The following is a 25275-nucleotide window of genomic DNA, read 5'->3' as shown; positions in this document are numbered from 1 at the left end:
AATCTAAATTTTTCGTTTTTGGAAGATTTTAGAAAAATCTGATTTTTCTTCCATAAATTCACGGATTCATGATATAAACGAGTATGGAATCATGAAATATAATTAATATAGGATAAGGAACACTTACCCCAATATTTTTCGTAAAAATCGCCCAAAACTCCGCCTTAACCGAGCTCAAAACGACCAAAATATGAAAATAATATCGGACTCTTCGATATATACATTGCCCAGGCATTTCCGCACCTACGGTGCCTGGACTCACACATGCGAGCTCGCATCTGCGAATTGGGGGCTGCCAGGCGAGGCCTCGCACCTACGGAGGAAAAATGCGCACCTGCGCTGCCTTCCGCTTCTGCGATTGCCAAGTCCGCTTCTGCGGACGCGCGAGTGCGTGCAAGTTTTCGCACCTGCGGACCTTTGCCCAGCCTACCCAGGCCGCTTCTGCGATGGAAGGCTCGCTTTTGCGAGCTCGCACCTGCGGTCAAAAATCCACAGGTGCGATAACAACAGAAGGCAAAATTTCAGATTTTGCTTAAGTTCAATTCTTGTTCCGATTTCGATTCGAGTCACACTCGGGGTACTTGGGACCCCGTCTGAATATACCAACGAGTCCCGTAAAATAATACGGACTTACTCGGGGTCAAAAATCACGTCAAACAATGCTGAAATTACAATTCACACCCCGATTCGAACTTTGAGTTTTAAACTTTTTTATTTGCAAATCTCGTGCCAAAACATATTAAATGAATCCGGAATGACTTCAAATTTGGCACACAAGTCCTAAATGACATAACGGAGCTATTCAAATTTTCAGAATCGGATACCGGCTCCGATATCAAAAAGTCAATCCCGTGGTTAAACTTGGAAGTCTTTAGCCTTTAAATTGCTAGTTCTGTTAAATGGTCATAACTTGAGCTAGGGACCTCCAAATTAAATTTCGGGCATACGTCCAAATTTCAAATCACGATACGGAGCTACTGAAACTATCAAAATACTGATCCGAGTCCGTTTGCTAAAAAGGTTGACCAAAGTCAACTCAGCTGAGTTTTAAAGCTCTATTTCACATTTTAATCCATTTTTCACATGAAAACTTTCCGGAAAATTTTACGGACTGCGCACGTAAGTCGAGGAATGATAAATGGTGCTTTTTGAGGTCTTAGAATATAGAATTACTTATTAAATTTAAAGATGATATTTTGGGTCATCACACTAATATTTCACTTGCTAGGCAAGCCAACGTCAGAATAATATTATCTATTTTTAAAATAATTTTTAAATTTATTAATAACAAAGAACAAATGCAGAAGTAAGGTTTGAAATGTAGTGAATAATTCTTAAAAATAACAGTGTCTAAATACCATCCCAGAATTGGTGTCACAAGTGCACGAGCTTCTAGAATAATACAAATAAAGGTCTGAATAAAATAAAGCTATCTGGAAATAAATACACAGCTAAAGTAAAATAGACGGGGACTTCAGAACTGCGGACGCCATGCAGTTATACCTTAAGTCTCCTCTAGTAGCTGAAATCCGAGCAAGTCTATGGTGCGCCGCTGGGAACAACTCCGAAATCTGCACAAGAAGTGCAGAGTATAGTATCAGTACAACCGACCCCATGTACTGGTAAGTGCTGAGCCTAACCTCGACGAAATTGTGACGAGGCTAAGGCGGGACACTCACATTAACCTGTACGCAATATTAGTAACAATAACAAATAATCAAAATAAATCGGATAACTCATTTATAATAATTGAAGCCAACTCAGTAATCATAACCAATTATCATTTCCATCAATTTCCGTTGCAGCATGCAACCCGCTCTCACAATATATTCATATTCCATTCTGTTGCGGCGTGCAACCCGCTCCTCCCATAAATTTATTTTAATAAAATCTGTTGCGGCGTGCAACCCGATCCCCCAATATGGACCTTTTACTAAGTCTGTTGCGGCGTGCTACCCGATCCTCCAATATATTCATTTACCAATTCTTATAGAAGAAATTTCCCTAATAAATACAACAATTAATATGAAATTATAAGACAACAAGCATACAATAATTATGATTTAATTATGAAACAAACAATGTCAAATAGCAAATTATTATGGAAATCAGGGAAAAAATAGATATTTTAATATTTAATATACTAAATGTCAAATAACAATTAAGACAAATAATTCAAGTAGCATGTAACAATTAATGCAGGAATTCAAGAATTAATATTTGGCAAAGAATATGAGAGAAACAATTATTATCCTAATTAATTCATGATTTAAAACAATTTATGATTTTTCAAGTATTTATGCAAACAATTAATTTGACGACGTATAGACACTCGTCACCTCACCTATACGTCGTTCACATGCATTTCACATAACAAATAGTTTAAGGGTTCTATTCCCTCAAGTCAAGGTTAACCACGACACTTGCTTTTCAAATTCCAATCAATTACTCGACCACAACTTTTTCTTTTAAATTTGTATCCAAAAGCTTCAAATCTATTCATAAACAATTCAATATACTCAATACGAATCATAGGAATTAATTCCATATGAATTTACTAATTTTTCGGATAAAAATCCGAAATTCATTAAAATATTCGACAATGGGACCCACATCTCAATTCTCGAAAACACTTACGAAATCCGAACACCCGTTCCGATACGAGTCCAACCATACAAAATTTATCAAATTCCGATGTCAAATAAACCTTCAAATCTTAAATTTTTGTTTTTGGAAGATTTTATAAAAATCTGATTTTCTTCCATAAATTCATGGATTCATGATATAAATGAGTATGAAATCATGAAATATAATCAATATAGGATAATGAACACTTACCTCAATATTTTCCCGTAAAAATCGCCCAAGAATCGCCTTACCCGGGCTCAAAAATGGAAAAGAGTTGAAAATGGGTTGAAACCCCATTTCCAGAACTTAAAGTTCTGTTTTTCAGATTTTTATTCATCGTGATCGCAGAAATTCATTCGAGATCGCGTAGAACAAAATTTGCCCAGGTTTGTTTAACACTACGTGATCGCGTATAAGTCTATGCGATCGTAGAGAACAATTTCTCAGCCTTACGCGATCACGTATAGGTTTATGCGATCGCGTAGCACAATTTCACTGCTTCAGCTTCTGCCTCATTCCTTCTTCGCGATCGCAGTTTTGAGCTCGCGTTCGCAGTGCACTGGGAGCTAGCCTTTCGCGTTCGCGTGCCTATCTTCGCGAACGCGAAGAGTAAAACTCACGGCTTAGAATTTTCTCTTCGCGATCACAGGAATGGCTTCGCGATCGCGAAGCACAATGCACCAGATGACAGCAAAAGCTCAAAAACCAGATTTTCTAAGTTCAAAATCATCCCGTAGCCTATCCGAAACTCACCCGAATCCTCAGGACTACAAACCAAACATGCACCCAAGTCCTAAAATATCATATGAACTTGCTCGCGTGATTAAATCGCCATAATAACACCTAGAACTATGAATCAGACATCAAATCAAAGGAAGTTTTCAAGAAAACTTTAAAACTTATATTTTCACAACCGGACGTCCGAATCACGTCAAATCAACTTCGATTCTCATCACATTCGGCAGACAAGTCATAAATATTATAGTGGACCTATACCGAGCTCTGAAACCAAAATACGGACCCGGGGTCAATAAATCCAACATCAGTAATTTCTTAAAAATCATTAAGCTGTCAAGCTTTTAATATTTCATCAACATTCCATATCTCGGGCTAGGGACCTCGAAATTTGATTCCGGGCATACGCTCAAGTCCCAAATCACGATACGGACCTACCAAAATTGTCAAAATACTGATCCGGGTCTGTTTTCTCAAAATATTAACAAAAGTCAACTCAGTTGAGTTTTAAAGCTCTATTTCACATTTTAATCCATTTTTTACATATAAACTTTCCAGAAAATTATACGGACTGCGCACGCAAGTCGAGGATAGCTAAATGGTACTTTTGAGGTCTTAGAATATAGAATTACTTATTAAATTCAAATATGACATTTTGGGTCATCACACTTATCTTGGATAACAAATGGTCATGCTAAAGGCAACTTAACCCCTTTGTCAAGAGATCAACTGGCTGCTCGGCAGAAGGCAAGTACATAGTCTCAACCAATCCCTGTTGTACCTTCTCATGAATAAAATGACAATCTATATCAATGTATTTAGTTCTTTCGTGAAAGACTAGGTTTGCAGCAATTTGCATAGCAGATTTACTGTCACAATAGAGTGGAATTGGCAGAGTGATAGATACCCCCAATTCACTGAACAGACCAACCAACCACACTATCTCTGCCACTGTTGATACCAAACTCATGTACTCAGCCCTAGTTGAACTACGAGAGATAGTATTTTGCTTCTTGGATTTCCAAGAGATGAGATAATCACCAAGTGTGACCATATAACCAGTCACATACTTCCTTTTATTTGGGCAAAAGGCCCAATCAGCATCACAATAAGCTTACAACTTGTTAGAAGCTATAGATGACATAAGGATTCCCAGACCATGAGTCTTTTTCATGTATCTAATCACTCTTAAGGCAGCTTCGAAGTGCGATGTCTTAGGAGCATGCATGAACTGGCTCAAATATTGCACGGCAAAGGAGATATCTGGCCTAGTAATGGTCAAGTAAAGCAGCCTACCAATCAATCTCTGATAAGCTCCAGGATCAGCAAGCAAAGTATCATTGGTAAGTCCAAATTGATGATCAAATTCAGATGTGGTTAACTTCTGATTCACCTCAACAGGAGCCCCTGCAGGTTTTTCCCCTGCCAAACCAACATCAGAGATAAGTGCAAGGGAATACTTCCTTTGATGTAACAAAATCCCTTCCTTACTCCTTGCAAACTCAATTCCCAAAAAATATTTTAGCTCCCCCAAATCTTTGATTTTGAAATTTTGATGAAGTGTAGCTTTAGTGTCTGATATAAGGACATCACCATCTCCAGCGATGAGCAAGTCATCCACATACACTAAAATGATGACTATTCTCCTATTGATATGTTTGGTGAACAAAGAATAATTTAGATGACTTTTTTTGAATCCTGACTGAAGAAGAGCAGTGGTTAACTTGATGTTCCATTGGCGTGAAGCCTGTTTATGTCCATAAAGAGACTTGTGCAGTCGACAAACTTGTGTCTTTGCTGAATGTGAGAATCCCTGAGGCAGATGCATATATACTTCTTCTTCCAAATCACCTTGCAGGAAAGCATTATACATGTCCATTTAGTGCAAAACCCAACCTTTTGTAGCTGCAATAGCAATCACAGACCTAACTGTGACCATTTTCACTACAGGTGAAAAAATTTCCTGATAATCCAAGCCTTCCTTTTGGCTATACCCTTTTTCCACCAAACGAGCCTTGAACCTTTCTATATCTCCAAAAGCTATATACTTAATCTTATAGACCCATTTACAACCAATTGCCTTCTTACCATGAGGTAATGCTACCACTTCCCATGTGTGATTGTCTTCTACAGCTTGAATCTCTGCTTTCATGGCCTCAATCCATCTTGCATCTTTGGCTGCTTCATAATAAGATGTAGGTTCAGTTTTTAATGAAACCTTAGCAACGTAAGCTTGATATTTGGCTGAGAGGCTATCATAGTGTATGACATTGCCGATTGGGTAGAAGTAATGATTTGCATAACTTGACCCTCTTTGAGGTCCAATGTAATCCTTGAGCTAAATAGGGGGTCCAGTGGTCCTACCATATTTTCTCTGATCACAAACAAGAGGTGCCTCATTTTGTCCCATAACAGATGCCTCATTTTCAATAGCTGATGACTGTATCTCTGAAACAGAAATAGTACCCTCTTCTGCATTGCTGGGAATAGAAGATGATGTGGCATGCATCCCATGTATAAGTGCATTAGCTTCTGTATCAATATGAGCAGTCTCAAGAGAATCATCACCCCTATGAGCAGTCTCAAGAGAATCATCACCCCTGCTATCAACAAATGACACCATACAATCATTGTTGACTGTGTAAGTTGTCTGAGGGAATGCTCTGAAATCTTCAGTAATATGTTGAAAATGATATGCATCTTCATGGAATACTACATCCCTGCTCACAAATATAGACATTTTCTCAATATTATATAACTTGTAACCCTTTTGTGTAGGAGCATATCCTAGAAATACAGATCTTATTGCACGAGGACCAAATTTGTCTCCCCTCACTAGATTAGTGGCAAAACATAGACATCCTAGAACTCTCTTATTAGATATAGAAGCTTTTCTGCCAAACAATATTTCAAATGGTGATCTGTTGTTCAGAACAGTGGAGGGTATCCTGTTGATGATATACACTGCTGCCTCCACACATTCCCCCCAGAATCGAATATGCAAGTGACCCTGAAACTTTATAGCCCTTGCTGTCTCTAAGATATGTGTGTGTATTCTTTCCACCACTCCATTTTATTGTGGAGTGTATGGACAAGAACTTTGATGCATAATGTCGTGCACTGAGAAAAATTCATTGCAATTCTGATTAAAAAACTCTGTGCCATTATCAGATCTAAAATATTTTATCATCTTGCCAAACTGTGTTCTTACCATAGTAATGAAGTGCTTGAGTACTGTAACTACACCAGATTTAAGATGAAATAAGAAAACCCAAGTCCATCTAGAACAATCGTCTATAATTGTGAGAAAATATCTCTTTCCATTATGAGTTAAAGCTTTGTAAGGCCCCTATACATCCATATGCAGTAAATCAAAATAATTTGCTGCTCTAGTAGTACTTATAGGAAATGAAATTCTAGCTTGTCTTGCCAATGGACAAATATCGCGATGGCTTATTCCAGTACTATAGCTACAATTGAAACTAGACAACTTCTTAATGACTGAAACATGTCCCAGCCTCCTATGCCACAATTCAACCTCATCTCTTACTACTATAAATGACTTAGCTGGATCCTTTAATCTTCTTTGTGTATGAAGCACATAAAGTTCCCCTTCCTTCTTACCAATCTCCTCTACCTTCCTAGTGAAGAGATCCTGTAAAATGCAGAAATCAGGATAAAAGGCAGCACAACACTTAAAAGCCTTTGTCAATTGAGACACAGACAATAGGTTAAACTTGAATGTTGGCACACATAAAACACCTGTAATAGTTTCTCCTCAACTCAGTTGGCAAGTTCCAACATGAGACACTTTAGCTGAATCACCTGTAGGAATCTATACACTGCCTGCATTTCCTATTGTCACTTTATCATGCAAAGCATTTTGATTTCCAACCATGTGATTAGTAGCTCCAGTATCTACAATCCACTTTTCATCAGACTGTTGAACATATGAAACATTACCTGCCATATGTGCACGAGCAGGAGATTCTGAGACATGTGATTTGTTCAGCATAGTAAAGATCTGTTGATATTGCTCAGGTGTAAAGATAGGTGCAGGAGCATACTGTTGTTTCCCTAACCGCTACTGTCCTTGTCCAAGGCCTTGTTGACCATAATTCTATGGCTTAGTTGGCATTCCATCTGATGAAGTATAAGAATTTTGGCCTGGAAGACTACTGGTCATGTTTGCTTTCTTCTTTAGCTTAAAATCTGCAGGGTAGCCATTCAACTTATAACAGTTTGTCTTCAAATGCCCTTTCATGTTGCAATATTCACACCTCAATAATTTGCAGCAACCCTTTCATATTACAATAGTCACACTCCAAATGGTAGTTTTTCTTCATCTTTTGTCCCACCTTTGATGAGTACAAGGTTGTGGGATCTGAGGAATCAAATACATATGAACTATTACCAGCTACAATGTTTTGACTTTCATCTTGCAGAATCATTGCATATGCTTGATTAATAGTGGAAATTTTAGATTTCATGAGAATTTGACTACGGGCTTGGCTGTAATTATCATTAAGCCCCATCAGAAATTGCCATAGTCGCTGATATTGTTGATGATCTACAAACTTTTTAGACTTATCACAGCAAATAGGAGGTGGCATTATTGAATCATATTCATTCCAGAGGTCCTTCAGTTTAGAGTAATATACAGACACAGTAGACATTCCTTGAGTCAATGTGAAAATTTCTCTATGAAGATAATACATGCGTGAAGCATTCACCTTGTCAAAATATTTACGCAGATCAGCCCAGATTGCACATGCATTTGAATGAAATAGAACACCGCTTAACAAATCACGACTAACATTATGCATAATCCATGATTTAACTATAGCATTACATCGGTCCCATAGGTTAGCATACTTATCTCCATAGGTGTCGCGTGTAATGGTTCCATCAACAAATCCCTGCTTATTGCGAGTCAACAGCGAAACTTCCATAGCTTGGCTCCACATAGTGTAATTTTCCATTCCAATCAACTGGAAACCTAATGAAAACGCTCCAGGTGTATCAGATGGATGTAAATATAGAGGATGATTGTGATCAATCACAATCGAGCTTTGATCAGTAACTTCATCAATCGCCATTGGAGAAAAATTAGGGTTTTGAACAAAAAACAAAAAATAGAGGATCGATGAATCCCCCGTTCTTCAACAAATTCACAGCGAAGAACACTAGATTTGATCGATTATCTGCTCTGATACCATGTCAATTTGATGAATTCATTCAGTTGATAATTTTATCTGAGAGAATAAGAAGATGAAGACGAGAGGAAGAAGAGCTGGAAATGGAAAGCTCATAATTCCATTCAATTGAAAAAATAATGTACAACTACCGACTAAGTGTATTTATACTAACTAACCTCTAATTCAACTATAGTTACTATTATGTACTCTAGTTAGCTAACTATGGTTTAAATAACAACTAACTCCCACTAACTACTTGTCCTGTATCAATACATTCCTCAACAATCTGATTCAGATCATGACTTTAACCTATGTTTTCCTCAAGAGATAAGGAAAGAAGACGAAGAAATTTAAGTTAAAACACTTACGTGCATAGAAACAAATTATATGCACAATTTAGTGCTACTTTCAGACATAATGATCAAGTGAAAAAAATACAAAATAAACATTGTGGTGATTGTCAAAACTGTCTCTGATGAACTGAAGTTTAAATGAAAACACATACGTGCTTAAATAACTGGCAAGTCCTGCAGCCTCACAATTAGTAAAACTCAGTAATAGATTAGTACATTACCAAACATTATAGAGAATATGTCTATAAAATGATTATACAAATTAATATGTATGAATTAAAAATCGATTAGTAATATGTGGATCATACTATAGTTAAACTCAAATGAAAAATCTGATAGTGCTACTAAAAAGGAAGCAATTGCATGGTACTATAGGAAGCGGATAAGACATTACAATTGCATCTTTCTGTTTACTCCAACTTGTCATGAATCATAGCATTGACATGTGTTCACACTTTAATTTGATGCATATTTCCAATTTATACGCAAGCACACAATGTAGCATAAGCTACTTCTAGGTGGACTAGAGTTGCTAATTGATGACATGGTCCAGATTATGGGTATCTTGCAATTAACTATATGTGTACGAAGGCTTTGATTTTTTTGACTTTCTTAGTAAGAAAAAAAAAACGAATCATCAAACATGTTGTTAGAAAGTAGATTTTGTTAAAGTGATACCACGGTCAAAAAATGCGAAAATAATGTAAAAAATTTAACTTTCATATACAATAGCAAAAAATTCTTATACTATAATCAGGGGCGGATCTATGTACAAGCTTGAGGGTGCCACGCCATCCGGACGACTTGGTTGAAACTCTATGCATATATGCATGTAGCTGTATATATGTAGAAGACATTGACTAAATATTAATGTTTACACCCAACTGAAAAGCTGGCGTAAGGTGCCAGTGGTAGAGGGCCTTTTCTCCCCAGGCGCGTGAGTTTGATTCCCGGTTGATACGCTTTTATAGTATGCCGTTTATCCTTCTCCAAATCATCATCTTTCGGCCCAATCACGACTAAAATAAATATTATAGGATTGCCACCAATAAAGTTTAATATTTTACTTTTGATAAAATTAATTAACTAATAAAGCAGGAATACTACATTAGGTTTGTTGTTGTTGTTGTAAAATGAAAGTAATTTGAAACAACCCCTCTATCTCCACAAGATAGGAGTAAGACTTGTGTTCACACAACTCTCCTCGCTAAAATAAATATTATGGGATTGCTACCAATAAAATTTAATATTTTACTTTTGATAAAATAAATAAATTAATAAAGCAGGAATACTACACTAATTTTGTTGTTCTTGTTATTGTTGTAAAGCATGAGTAATTTGAAACAACCCCTCTCTCTCCACAAGATAGAGGTAAGGTTTGTGTTCACGCAACTCTCCTCAAACCCTCACTATGTAGAATTATACTAGTATGTTGTTGTAGTAAAGCATGAGTAATTGATGCAAATGACGATAGCCATTTGTGGGTTTGCTTCAGTTTCTACAATTCTACTACTGAATATGGTTTGAGGGCATGAGTGATAGATTAAAAAAAGGTGATAAAGAAATTCATAATATTTCAGATTTCTCCTCCCCAGCGAATTAGGATTTAGAGTTTCTCCCGTAATCTTGCTATGAAATTATAGAACTTCATGATGGAGAATACCATGCATGGTGTAACGGTCCGGCCGATCATTTTGAATATTATAATCGCGTTCCCCCATTTACTGTTCAATTTATGCCTTACAATTAATTTATGACTTATCGGGTTAGTTGGTTCGGGTCCGAAAGGAATTTGGAGTGAAATGAGACACTTAGTCTCATAATTGAAAATTTTAAGATAGAAAAGTTGCCCGGATATGGACCTATGTGTAAACGACCTCGGATTCGAATTCTGATAATTACAATAGCTCCGTATGGTAATTTTGGATTTAGGAGCGTGTCTGGAAGAATTTCAAACGCACGCGATCGCGTCCCAAATCCTGCGATCGCACAGAACAACTTGCCTATGCCCCCAAATAAGCCTACGCGATCGCAGACCTACCCACACGATCGCGTATAAGGAACCCAGAAAGTTCATACCAGCCATTTTGCAAAGTCCAAAAACTATCCGTTAATCACGCGAAACTCACCCGAGGCCCTCGAGACCTCAACCAAAAATACTTACAAGTCATATATCAACATACAAACTTAGTCGAACCATCGAATCACTCAAAACAACATCCAAACACCAAATTACCCTTGGATTCAAGCCTAAGAACTTCTAAATTTTCAAATTCGGTAACCGATGCCGAAACTGACCAAACTACGTCTGAATGACCTCAAATTTTGTACACACGTCACAAATGACACTACGAACCTACTCCAACTTCTGAAATTTCATTCCGATCCCGATATCAAATTTTGCACTGCCGACCGAAATCGCCAAATTTTCAATTTCGCCAATTCAAGCCTAATTCTACCACGGACCTCCAAATCACATTCCGGACGCACTCCTAAGTCCAAAACCACTTAACGGAGCTAACAGAACCATCAGAATTCAAATACGAGATCGTTTACACATATGTCAACATCCGGTTGACTTTTTCAACTTAAGGTTCTAAATAAGAGATTAAGTGTCTCATTCCACTCCGAAACCACTCCAGACTCGAACCAACTAACTCGGTATAATACAATACATCTAATTAACACATAAAGAAGCAGAAATGGGGGGAACGGGGCTATAATCTCGAAACGACCGGTCGGGTCGTTACAATGTCTATTCTTTGCTGGAATTACTGAAAGTGAACTATAATTGTGTAGCTCGTCATTATCTTCAGTTCCTTAGTTACTATTTTTACTTGCTGAGTTGGTTGTACTCATACTACACCCTACGTTTCGTGTGCAGATCCAGGTGTTCCTTAACATAGCGGGTGTTGATCATTTCGCGTAGTTGATTTTTAGGAGTTTTTGAGGTTGCTGCTTTGTTCCGCAAACCTTGTCTCTCCTTCTCTATCTCCTTGTTTACTGTATTTGGTTTCAGACTATTATAGACAATATTTTTCAGACTTGTATTCATATTAGATGCTTATGTACTCAGTGACACCAGGTTTTGGGGAGTGTTCGTGTTAATATTTATGGAATTTTGTATTGTATTAAATTATTGTATTTTCAAACTGAACTTTTCACCCTCACCCTTTCATTCTTCACCCACTACATAGTAGTAAGTGCTAACATACTCACCATCGTTCTAATAAATATTTACTTGCACCTGGTTCTTACATCAAACCAATCAGTTTAACCTTTACAATTCCAAGTTAAAGTGAAATTTATATAACATAACCATGGTTATAAGAAAGACACATGTTGTGCATTTCTTAATTTGGTGTAAACATCAATTTTTACCATTCTGGGTTCCCCCTCTTCTTTCCCCAAAGAAAGTTTAAAATGAAAGAGTTACTATTTTGACGAGCTGCTCTTCACTGTTTTGTACGGGAGGTTTAGGCAGCAAACTTGAACCCCTATTGGTTATTAAGGCCCTTTTATATAGATTTTCTGTAAGCTAAAGATTGTTTGAAAGCTATGTCTCATAATATAAGCTTTACCTTACAAAACGTCAACATTGTACTTGATAGATAGTTTCTGTATCTACAAAGGGATCTAACAAAAGGAAAAGACACCGTAAATTAAAGTGTACATGACATGATTGATTTAAGGTTGAATATATGGTTTTGTAGGGATGATCAGATCATACTTAATTAATGGGCTGTTTTACTATATGGGATACCTGATGCTGGAAAAAGCTCATCTCATACCTTTGTGGAGAACTGATGGCATCATTATTATTGCGTTGCTTCATATTGGTCCTGTCGAGTTTCTCTATTATTGGCTTCACAGAGCTCTGCATCACCATTTTCTCTATTCTCGTTATCATTCCCATCATCACTCCTCCATTGTTACTGAGCCCATCACTTGTAAGTCGTCTTTTCAAACAAGAGTTAGAATGATCAATCCGGAGAAAATGTATTACAGTTTTAGACAACAAAAGAAAAAAAAGATGTCAGGTAAAATAAAATATATGAGAATGAAGTACTTTGTAGGTTGGTTTAGCTTGATTGAAGATATTTTCCTTCTGACTTATCTCTTCATATTTAATCATTCAACTTTGATATTACTGTATCATGTCATACAAATAGCTGTGAGTTAGTCAAATTTCACAATGCTTCAGCTTTTGTCATCATTAAAATATTTCAGAGATTACATAACTAACGGATGAAATGTACAACTTTACAGCCATTGTTTAGATATATGTAATCCCACAACTGAAAAAGGAATATAGTTAAAAGAAAAGGACAATCAATTACCAATTTGCGCGGAAGTAAATATTTGTATTTTTGCAGCTGTGATTCATCCATTTGCTGAGATGCTAGCATATTACACGCTCTTTGCCATACCAGCGCTCACAACTGTATTCACTGGGACTGCCTCTATAGCTGCATTTGGTGCTTATGTCACCTATATTGATTTCATGAACAACATGGGTCATTGCAACTTCGAGCTCATTCCTAAGTGGATGTTATCTATGTTTCCCCCTCTCAAATACTTGATGTATACGCCCTCGTGAGTCTTCTTCCACATACTTAATAAGATTAAGTTCTATGATACAACGATTTTTACGCCATCATGTCATTTATACGATAATTACAAGTAAATTTTTATGATAAATTAAACACTAACTAGTAACCTGATAAAAATGGTAACTAACCTACTATTATGGGCTGTAAAAGATCTTTATCCTATTAGTATATATAATTTTTATCATATCTAAATTTTTATGTTTGTTTCAAAAGAATTATTAGTACATTTCTATAGGATGTCTACATTGTTTACTAGACCTTTATGTAAGCCTGCAGCTAAGAAATTTTCTGGTGGAACTTCTGAAACATCTCAAATTTTATTTAGATATAGAATCACTGAATCCCAAGGTGTAACTAATCATGCATATCTAAACGGTAGTACAGTGGCCTGATTAAAGTTACAAGAGAGATGCAGCTCTTGTACCTACAAGAGAGGGCACAGCGAGCAGGAAAGTTCTATCAAATTTGGCTTCTGCTTCCAACTTTAGTTACTCGGGGAAATAAATAGAAACAGTAGAAATTAAATTCCTCTCTTAAAAGTACTTTTCCTATAGATTGAGCAGGTTAGCAATCACTGAAGTTTTGTATTTGTCAAGATTATGTTTATTCTTTTGCCACTAATATCAATGTTTTGATGGCACAGGTACCACTCACTACATCACACCCAATTCAGAACAAACTATTCGCTTTTTATGCCAATGTATGACTATATCTATGATACAATGGACAAGTCGTCAGATACATTGTATGAAAAGTCACTAAAGAGGGAAGCTGAAGTAGCCTAGCTGTTGCTTTGGTCATAAATTCCATTCCTAAGGGAACTTCCCAAGCTGTCGTTCGAGGCCGTTTGTCCAAAGTTGCTTATTTCATTGCCCTAGCCTTGTGCCAAGAAAGAATTCGGGTATCTCTCACTATTAATCTCCTCCATCATTTTGGTTTCCCTTTTTCTCATTCATCATATTTTTATATATAGGTTGTCATGTTAGATGAAGAAGAGTACAATAGACTTAAAACAAGGCTTACCCCTGAGGCTGCAACTAATTTGATCCTGCCAAAACCTTATTTATCAAAGGTATAAACCAAATTACATTGAAAATACTGACCTAAATCTTGATAATTTATAACAATTCCTTTCGCCTCCCCCCTCCCTCCTCTCCTAACCCAAAGTTTTGTCATTTTGTCGAGCTTTGAACAATTATGGAGTTTAGCAAGTCTAAATATAGAAAAGAATCCTCCCCCCACGTCTCCTGTCTTCTGTCTATATACTTCAAAAGAGATTCTTTACTGCAGACATGGCTAGTAGGCGATGAGTTGAGTGAAGATGAACAATTGAAAGCACCAAAAGGAACATTATTTATTCCCTTTTCACAGTTTCCACCAAGAAAAGCTCGCAAAGATTGATTCTACTTCAACACACCAGCCATGATTACTCCAAAACATCTTGAAAATGTAGACTCTTGAGAGGTTAGAAAAGATCATTTAATCTTCTTAATTCTCTATATTAATTTGATCGTGTTTTGATAATTAAAGAAATTCATGAGTGATTTTGTTTTAATTCTAGAATTGGCTGCCAAGAAGATCTAGTGATGAGTGCCTGGAGAATAGCTGGAATTTTGCATGCATTGGAAGGTTGGAACGAACATGAATGTGGTGACATGATGCTTGATATTGAGAAAGTGTGGAAAGCTAGTCTTGATCATGGATTTCACCCATTAACCATGACTTCGGCTGCTTATTCAAAGGGTTAAAATTATAAATAGACTGCTCCTGCTATTATTGTATCTTGGATCTGTGGTGACTTACAAGCTTGTCAAATATTTCCTCCAACACTTTTGCAACAGAACTATTTTGTTGCACAAGGTGTTGCCTTCTAGAAGTTGTTCCAAGAAAATTTTATGTTATCAATGTACTGAAAACGATCTAGGGTTATGGGCTATCTAACATTCCTATTGTATTCTTCAATTGAATTGACTAACTAATTCATCTAGTTCATTGGTTGACAAGGTTAATATTGCGCATAAGAATCTGTCGAGTTCTTACTCGCCTACTCAAGCTAACGTAATGCCTATATGTCTATGGAATTAGACTAACAAGAACGCATTTATAATTCCTGTACATCAACCAAGCAAGGCAATTAGGTATATGTCTATCCTAACTGCGAATTCGTTCCCCAATGCCCAGGTTCAAGAACTTTCTCTACTCAATCCTGTGTGCAATCTAGAATTCCCACTTTCGAGTTCAACTTTAGATTCGTAGATAGTATTCAATTGGTGATCAAACAATTAAATAATTAAGCGCAAGATTGAATAAATAAATCAATATGATAAATCAAGAAAGCAAAATCAATATCCGAATAACAATAGTCATGAAAGAACCACAACCCTAGAACGTGAAGTTTTGCTCCACATAGACATGGTAGCCAAACAGCAAATCATACAAAGAAACATAAAAATTACTAAGTTTAGTAGAAGAAAGATGGAATTTGATGAATTCCGGCCTCCACGACGGCTCTGTGTTTGTGTTTTCCTCTAAAAAACGTCCCCTCCCCTCTAAAATAGGTTTAGAACCCCTTTTATATGAGTTGGGGCCGTATAGGACCGAAATAACCTTGTCCCGAGCGAACTAGGAAAGATCCCGCCTCCTGCGTCCAGGGCAGCGCCTCGCGCAGGCCCTGGCGCAAAAACCAGTAACGTTTTGCAATCCTTTTTTTGCTGCAAATTGCTTTGCATTCCATAGCTTACCCTTTTGTCTTCCATTTGGGGGACAAAACCCAAAGGGTGTCCCCCCCTTTTTTTATTCTTTTAATTTTATTTCTTTTTCTTCTGCGTTTTATTTAATTTTGCTCCAAATCTCTTCATCTTCATATCGCTTTATTCCTACACAGTTAAAATATAATATTAAGTATAAAGTAATATAATTAATACTCGAAAGACGATTAAAAGTACTAGAATATGAGGCAACAATAGTTAAATATATGCATTTTTAGCCAAACATCACAACCTCACACTTAAACTCTTGCTCCTCGAGTAAGCATTAAAATCATTCTCAATAAATCAAGCCTAGAAATACCACCACTTCGGTTGATACTAACAACTAGGTCCTATGGAAACTCAAACCATCAAATATACACTTCCTAATCATCGTGCAAGATATACAAGTCACAAACAAACAACAAACTTCTAACCTCCTAACCTAGAGAGGGACTCTAACTCACCAAATTTAAGCTCGCTCACCTACTCTGTCAAATAAAGCTAATAACATCACATATTTATCATGAAACCAGCCTCACAAGAATAAATAGTTCATACACTCAAATCAAATAATGAATATAATTTAAGGACTTAGCATCAAAGAACAACTCTCGCACTCAGAAACGAATTCATATGTATACACAAAGAACCATAGGCGTGCCCATTATGTATATCTATACTAATTAAGTATGCTCAAATAGAATCAAATATGGCTTTAACGGGTTGTAATGTTGGCTAGGGAGCGGGTAGGAGAACTATATAATAGTGACTTATACTTCCCTAAGCACTTTGCACTTTAGACTTCATCACCCATTATTTTCAGCTCTTAATTTTATTTTTTAGCCATCTCTTCATCAATTGTTTCACAAGTATATCCCTCATATCACGAACATTTTATTTTTTTTTCATAGCAATTTTTTTAATTTTTTTTTCATGTCACATTCTTTTCAAGAGGGCTTTTTTATCACTTTGCAGCTATCATTGGTTACCTTTTTCACTTAATCATCCCTTTCTTCAAATTTATCAATTAATATCACAATCTAAGCAACAGTGCTCAAGGAAGCAGGGTGCAAAAACTAGAAATTTAATAAATGGATCAAGGCAAAAATATGGCTTCCAAACAAAATGTTATAGGCTCAAAGGGCTAACTAGTGGTACAATATCTGAAAAGCTTAAAATTTACAAGACATATCAAAGAAAGCCTATTATCATATACTAAACAGAGCAACACTTTTATTTCACTTCAATAACACGTAGGGCAAGCTCTAGACTAAGATGCAAAACATGGAATATATGTAAGAAATCCTCACCACACATGGTACAAGTATCAATCAAGATGGATCAATTTTACTCTAAGACAGACATGATCATAGCGAACAACAAAATAAGAATAAGCTATATATAGAGTCGCAACCCTGAGCTTAGGTGTCAGAAAATCTGCTATTTTATTCATTACTCAAGCACTTAGAGAAAAGTACTACTCAAACTCAGGCCTAAATATGCTAGTATCAAACAAGTCACAAAGGTTTTTCTTCTCCCTCTTTTACTACTCCTAAAAACAATCTAATCCTTAAAATAAAAAAAATTACCTGGTTCAAGTTACATCCCCTGGAGAAAACCGATGCAAAAAAAAAAAAAAATCAAAGGGGGATTATTATCTAACTAAGACTAACTAGAACACAAAAGAAAATATTTTTAGATTTGTTTTTCATTGGACCTTAATCCCTCAAGAAAGCTGTCCACAAAATCCATCGTCGGGAAAAATCCAAAATTTTTGCTTTTTTTTCAATTTTCTTTTTTTTTTCAAATATTTTTTTTCTTTACACAAAAACTACTATACTAAGAAAGAATACTACAACTAACCTAGGATAGCACGAAAAATCATCCAAACAATCTCCTCACTCCACACTTAAAATTGTGCAATGTGCTCAATGCATACTGTAAACAACAAGAGGGTAAAAGAGACTCCTTGGTAGGCCAAAGGCCGAAGCATTAGCAGCTCATGGGATACTCAGACTTCTCCTAAGTATGAGCATTTGTGCGGGCACCCCACACTTAGTTCCAGCCACATGGCTCACTTTTGCTCACTTCCTATGGCTTTGCTCCCTATGCTCAAAATCCTACAAAATAAAATAACACTACACAAATAATACAATAAGAAAAAAAAATCAAAACTAAAAGAAAGCAGTAAAGTTGGGTTGCCTCTCAACAAATGCCTAATTTAACATCGCGGCACAACGTGAATCACTTTTTGTCTCCACCTCGAACTTATGAATTGAGACCCTAATTTGGCTTCAAGCTTTCTGTTATGCTCCCGGGGCGGTGAGACAAATTTAATTGGGCCAAGCAACCAATATCGCATTCTACACTTCTTGGCCTTCGGATGAGATATGTAATTCTGTCTCTCTGTCACGACGAATTCAAGAATGTAAGCACCCCATTCCTCGTCCATTGGCTCCTCCAAAGGCTCAGATGACTCGATTTCCATGTCATCATCCAAACACAATATTGAAAAATGAATAGAATGAGGACCAATACGCCCTAAATCTAGAATTGTATTACTCTTTACATCCCATATTTACATGCACAAGAGTCTTCAAATATAATATTATTTTTTTCCTCACATGGCTCTAGTGTACTTTTCTCAACATGGGCATCATCAACAAAAATATGCTCGAATGATTGGCTCTCTACTTTTAGCTCCTCAATTTGGCGTATAAACTCCTTTTCAGCTTCACACAACTCATTACTATTTTGTTGTCCGTTAGATGTATCAACCTTTGCATTCAATTGAGCCTCTAAGTCGTGAATAGTAGTGCCAAATTTATCGATCTCTTGTCCCAGTTCAACTTTTACTTCTATAATGTATCTCATCTCATTTGTAATTTCCTCACATTGAGTCTCATATATTTCTAATCTTTCAGCTTGTTCCACCAGCCAAGTTTGGCTCAAAATCTCCTCTTTTTCAAAATTGTTCTCTTGCTGGTACATGCTCTTTTCATTTAATTCTTCCATATTGGCCTTCATTCTTGTGATTATTGCCCTCATTCTTTTCATATCTTTTTTGAGTTCATCCTGTTGCTCTGTTACTTGCCTCAAAATATCCCTAATATATGTATCACGTTCCATATCCTACACTTCATTGCTCCTATCAAACTCACAAATACTGTTAGAAAGATCATAATAAGGGCTCACAGAAGGATGAAAAGAATTAGGACAACCATCCCAAAGGCCATCTTGACCACCACACATATTACAAATATTCAACTCAAAGGATTGAGATTGTGCGCACAACTTGCTTTCGGGAATATTATGATAATTTTTCCACCAGTGAGGTCCTCCACAATATGGAGTAGGATCATCAAAATAAGAATAACCATCATTCGAATAATTTTCATTCCAAGATACCATGTTAAAATAAATAAAAAATACTAACTAAATTAAAACAAAAAAACTTGAAAAAATAAAAAATAAATGTATAATCTAGAAAAATAGCTAATTCTAAGTCCCCGGCAAAGGCGCCAAAAATTTATTGCGGCCAAACGCACACTCAAGTATACGCGGTCGTCAAGTAATAGAGTAGTGAGTAGAGTATCATTCGCACGGAGATTTGTTATCAACTATTAACTAGATTAGACTATCCTAATTATCTAAATAAGGATTAAACCCAAAAGTAGTGATGCTAAAGTAATTAAACTAAAAAAAAATAATAATGAACTCTGAACAAAGGAAGTGCAAATATTTATGTTATCAATGTACTAAAAACGATCTAGGGTTATGGGCTATCTAACATTCCTATTGTATTCTTCAATTAAATTGACTAACTAATTCATCTAGTTCATTGGTTGACAGGGTTAATATTGCTCATAAGAATCTGTCGAGTTCGTACTCGCCTATTCAAGCTAACCTAAAGTCTATATGTCTATGGAATTAGACTAACAAGAACGCATTTATAATTTATGTACATCAACCAAACAAGGCAATTGGGTATATGTCTATCCTAACTGTAAATTTGTTCCCCGATGCCCAAGTTCAAGAACTTGCTCTACTCAATCATGTGCGTAATCTAGAATTCTCACTTTCGAGTTCAACTCTAGATTCGTAGATAGTATTCAATTGGTGATCAAGCAATTAAATAATTAAGCGCAAGATTGAATAAATAAATCAATATGATAAATCAAGAAAATAAAATCAATATCCGAATAATAATAGTCATGAAAGAATCACAACCCTAGAACGTGAAGTTTAGCTCCACATAGACATGGTAGCCAAATAACAAATCATACAAAGAAACATAAATATTACTAAGTTTGGTGGAAGAAAGATGAAATTTGATGAATTCCGGCCTCCACGACGGCTTTGTGCTTGTGTTTTCCTCTCAAAAATGTCGTCTCCCCATTAAAATAGGTTTAGAACCCCTTTTATATGAGTTTGGCCGTGTAGGACCGAAATAATCTTGTCCCGAGTGAACTAGAAAAAATCTCGCCTCCAGCGTCCAAGGCTAGCGCAGAAACCAGTAACATTTTGCAATCCTTCTTTGCTGCATTTTGCTTGGCATTCCATAGCTTACTCTTGTCTTCTGTTTGGGAGACAAAACCCAAAGGGTATCCCCTTTTTTTATTCTTTTAATTTTGTTTTTTTTTCTTTCGCATTTTATTTAATTTTGCTCCAAATCTCTTAATCTTCACATCGCTTTATTCCTACATAGTTAAAATATAATAGTAAGCATAAAATAATATAATTAATACTCGAAAGATGATTAAAAGTACTAGAATATGAGGCAACAATGATTAAATATATGCATTTTTGGCAAACCATAAGATTGTGTATCCCTACCTGGAAACCAAACTACCCCTAAGGCCTTCTAGTGGCGAATAGACACACAATATGTGCATGTCCTTCAAGTATTTCACCAGGATTCATCTTCCAATTAGCCAAAATATCTAATTGAGTCCCCTCACAAATTTAATCCCCCAAATGACCTTCTTCTTCCTTCAATTATATGAGTGAATTCTCTATCCTACCCCCTTCTTTTTTCTCTTTTGGCTCTCTCTCTACCTCTCTCAAAATCTAATATATAATCTTGTGTATCTCTCCCATTATCTTTGTCACGACCTAAAATTCATTGAAGATCGTGATGGCATCTAATACCGCTGTCAGGCCAGCCAACCTTGATTAATTAATTTAATTACTCAATTTAGTATTTTTGAATCGAAATTTTCTTCAATTAAATAGTAAAGATAGAACTCATAGAGTAAGTGATAAATATTTTTTTGCAACTAAAATTACTAAACAACCCATAACCACTCCCAAAACCCGGTGTCGCAAGTGCATGAGCATTAACTAGAGAGTAAAATAAAATACAACATCTGACCGGAATATAAATTAGACAGGAAAATATAAATAACTCTGAAGGAGACTCTGTTGGCTGCGGATCGTAATATAGAATGCAGCTCACCTAAGTCCCCGCATTTTAACCACACCTCTGCGCCCACAAGGCTGCTAGACATATCTGTACCTGCACAAAAATGTGCAGCAAGTGTAGATGAGTACGTAAATATGTACCCAGTAAGTATTAAGCCTAATCTCGAAGAAGTAGTGACGAGAGGTTGACTTTGACACTCACTAAGGGTCAATAATATTAAAAATAGAAATATTTAAATCAACATAATTTATCGAAATGTAAGGCATCGTGTAATTATTATTATTAGGCACGATGTCTGCCAAGGTCGTTCGGCCCGATCCAGAGTATCGTGTACACTGCCGAGAGACGTGCGGCGTGATCCATAGATGCATCTATACTACCGAGGCGTTCAGCCCACTCCACAAGAAAGGAAGACATTTTATTATGAACCTCCGGAATGAAAATATATATATACATTTTTGAGATTTAACGCAGGAGAATGTACAAATTTCTACAACAGTTAAATATTCTGAACAAAATTTCAAGTATGTGAGATTTCAATCTTTTATCATTTTCTCTAACAATTTGCAACATAATTCTATTGCTTTAATTAAACAAGGATACAATTATCATAAGTAATTCATGATTTGAGTCCTAAACTGCCCGGATTTTAGCAATATTATTAGCTACGCACGGACTCTCATCACCTCGTGCGTACGTAGCCCCCACAATTAGTAACAATTATTAATTTAAATCACCTATGGGGTAAATTCCGTGTTATAAGGTTAGACAAGAGATTTACCTTGTCTCAAAGCTCACTTTCCGATCACAATGTCGCGAATAATCTCAATTCAGTGCCGAAAATCCAAAACTATCCAAAAGTTATATAAAATAATTAATACATGCTCAATAATTCAAAATTAGACTATTAAATAAATTACCCTATCCAAAATGGTAAAATGTTTAAAATTCACCCTGGACCCATGCGCCCGGATTCCGGAAATATTCGGCGGAAATCGTTACCCATAACCTCAAGAACTCAAATATACCATTTCCATCCAATTCCATAGCCATTTTCGTGGTTAAAATCCAAAAATACCAATTTCTAGGTTTTTCTTCAAAATATGAAATTTCTACAAATTTTCTTGTCAAAATCCATATATAATCCAAGTATTAAACTTGCAATAGGTGGGAATCACTTATCTTGACATAGATGATGAAGATGTAGCTCCAAAATCGCTCCAAGATCGGCTCCCATGGCGGAAATGAAGTGAAAATGGCCAAAATTGTTCTTCACGTTCGGGACCTCCTCGTCATTCGCGATGGCCAGTTGACCTTGTTTCTTCACGTTCGCGTTCGCGAAGGCCAATGACCTCAGGCACATCTCCTCCATTTTTTCTACGCATTCGCGACTGGCCCACCGTGTTCGCGTAGGTTCATCAAGCACTCCTCCGCATTCACGAGCCCTTCTTCGCATTCGCGAAGCACAAGATAGCAGCCACCATTTTCCTTCTTTGCGAAAGCGTGACTCCCTTCGTATTCGCGAAGAAAAAAACCAGAACCAGCAAACCAGCAACAACTTTTCATCCAAATTCGATCCGAAACCAACCTGAAACACACCCGAGGCCCCCGGGACCTCGTCTAATCACACCAACCAGTCCCATAACCTAACACAAACTTGCTCGAGGCGTCAAATCACATCAAATAACATCAAAATCACAAATCATACCTCAAACCAAATTGATTCAACTTAGAATTTTCAAATTTTTCAAACTTATTCCGAACGCACCGAAACATACTTAAACTACTCGGATTGACACCAAATTTTGCGTGCAAGTATTAAATCACCATACGGACCTACTTCAACTTCCGGAATAGGAATCCGAACCCGATATAAAAAAATCCACTCCCGGTCAAACTTTTTAAAAATCTTCAAATTTCTAACTTCCGCCAAATGACTCCGAAATAACCTACGGACCTCCAAATTAATATTCGGATGCGCTCCCAAGACCAGAATCATCACACTGAGCTATTCCCAGGCTCGAAATCCCAAATGGACATTTATAACATTAAAGTACACTTCAACCCAAATTTATGAAATTCTTCCAAAATGCCAACTTCTACAATAGGCGCTGAAACGTTCCCGGGTCATCCAAAACCCGATCCGAACATACGCCCAAGTCCAAAATCATTATACGAACCTATTAGAATCATCAAATCTCGATTCCGAAGTTATTTTCTAAAACTAATGTTGACCGAAGTTAAACTCGCCCTTTTTAAAGCCAACTAAGGAACCAATTGCTCTGATTTCAACCCGAACACTTTCAAATCCCGAACCAACCATCCCCGCAAGTCATAAATTAGTAAAAGTACATAAGGGGAGTTTTATTTAGGGGAACGAGGTTCTAACAGTCAAAACGACCGATTAGGTCGTTACAATCTTGAAAAGGAGAGATAGATGTATTGATCAAAACTTTCCTAAACTTTAATTTGTGTATCACAGTTTTACAATCTATCATGCATATGTTGAGCTAAAAAGACTCAAGTGTAACAAGAACAGAGAAGAGATTAATAAATAATATGATATTACTATTCACTATGTGAGTTGTATTCATTACTTTTTTTTTTGGTAAATAAAGAAATTTTATTACCAAGTTGTATTCATTACCTTTATTTGTGGGTGTGTTTTTTCTATGACAAACAATATATTTGGGGGAAATGACTTATTTTTTGAAAAATGTTTTATGGTATTCGATTGGGAGTGAAAAATATATTCCAAAAAACTATTTACTAAAATATTGATAATATTGTTAGCAAAAACTAATTATCACATTTTGATATTCATGTCTAATTAAGCGTTGATTGAAATAATAATATAAAGTTAATAATTGAGATAGTTGTGAAAGAATATGTTTTCCACCCAAAAGTGTGTATAGTCATTTCTTCCTATTTGATGGAAAAAACTTTTTCCCTAAAAAATAGCTTTTGGCAACTATATATAAAAGGTGACGTATTTTCTGAAAAGTATCTTATTGATACCAAATGCTAAGTTGTTGTAGTTTGACATTCGCATTATAATAATGTCAGCTATATTTGGCTGCCAACTTTTACTAGAATTAAACACACTAGTAGTCTTGTTCTAAAGATTGTAAAGCACAATTAAGCACTGGCAGCAACAAGTAGGTAAAGAACAGTACCCGCTCAGAAGTGGAGTTAGAATTTTAAGTTTATGAATTTTAAATTTTTAAAAAGATATTTTTTTAATTCTATATAAATTATGCATACATATTAAGTGGATTTTTAATACAAATACAGATGTTAAGTTCTTCTGAACTCTACACAGAACTGTAGTTCCGCTGCCCCTGTACCCGGTTCCCCATTCCAATATTGTTCATTTCTCCTTTGACATTTAAGAATAATCACTACTAGAAATTTGCCAAAATCCGTCCAATCCATACCGACCGAAATCGGTCGGAAAATAACTAGATCGGTCGCAAAAGTCAAATAATTCTTTTTCCTAAAACATATTGACCACTTTCGGTCGGAAAAATTGGTCCCACAATAAAGAAACAGTGCTTTATCTGACACATATAA

The 25275-nt window shown here is 36.2% G+C and overlaps 1 protein-coding gene and 1 pseudogene across 1 annotated transcript; one reads left to right on the top strand and one right to left on the bottom strand.

The window, feature by feature from the left end:
- Positions 1-5242: 5242 nt before the first annotated feature.
- LOC142179057 (uncharacterized) lies at positions 5243-8462 on the bottom strand. The gene is made up of 7 exons (XM_075248861.1): positions 7644-8462; positions 7205-7387; positions 6719-7066; positions 6575-6603; positions 6373-6483; positions 5728-6257; positions 5243-5541 (listed from the first exon to the last, which is right to left on the bottom strand). The coding sequence occupies exons 1-7, from the start codon at positions 8460-8462 to the stop codon at positions 5243-5245; spliced, it is 2319 nt and encodes a 772-aa protein (XP_075104962.1).
- Positions 8463-12315: 3853 nt separating this feature from the next.
- Positions 12316-15530, top strand: LOC142179056 (very-long-chain aldehyde decarbonylase GL1-5-like; annotated as a pseudogene).
- The last annotated feature ends 9745 nt before the right edge of the window (positions 15531-25275 follow it).

The sequence above is a fragment of the Nicotiana tabacum genome, unplaced genomic scaffold (genome assembly GCF_000715075.1).
Source record: "Nicotiana tabacum cultivar K326 unplaced genomic scaffold, ASM71507v2 Un00266, whole genome shotgun sequence".
Lineage (NCBI taxonomy): Eukaryota > Viridiplantae > Streptophyta > Magnoliopsida > Solanales > Solanaceae > Nicotiana > Nicotiana tabacum.
The sequence above is the reverse complement of the archived record's forward strand: the minus strand, read 5'-3'. Positions and strand labels throughout refer to the sequence as shown.

Coding starts and splice junctions, on each gene's coding strand:
- LOC142179057 (XM_075248861.1), bottom strand. CDS start 8,462: ATGGCGATTGATGAAGTTACTGATCAAAGCTCGATTGTGATTGATCAC. Junction 6,484..6,574: donor TCAAGCACTTCATTACTATG/GTAAGAACACAG, acceptor AATTTTTCTCAG/TGCACGACATTATGCATCAA. Junction 6,258..6,372: donor AAGGGCTATAAAGTTTCAGG/GTCACTTGCATA, acceptor ATTGTTTGGCAG/AAAAGCTTCTATATCTAATA.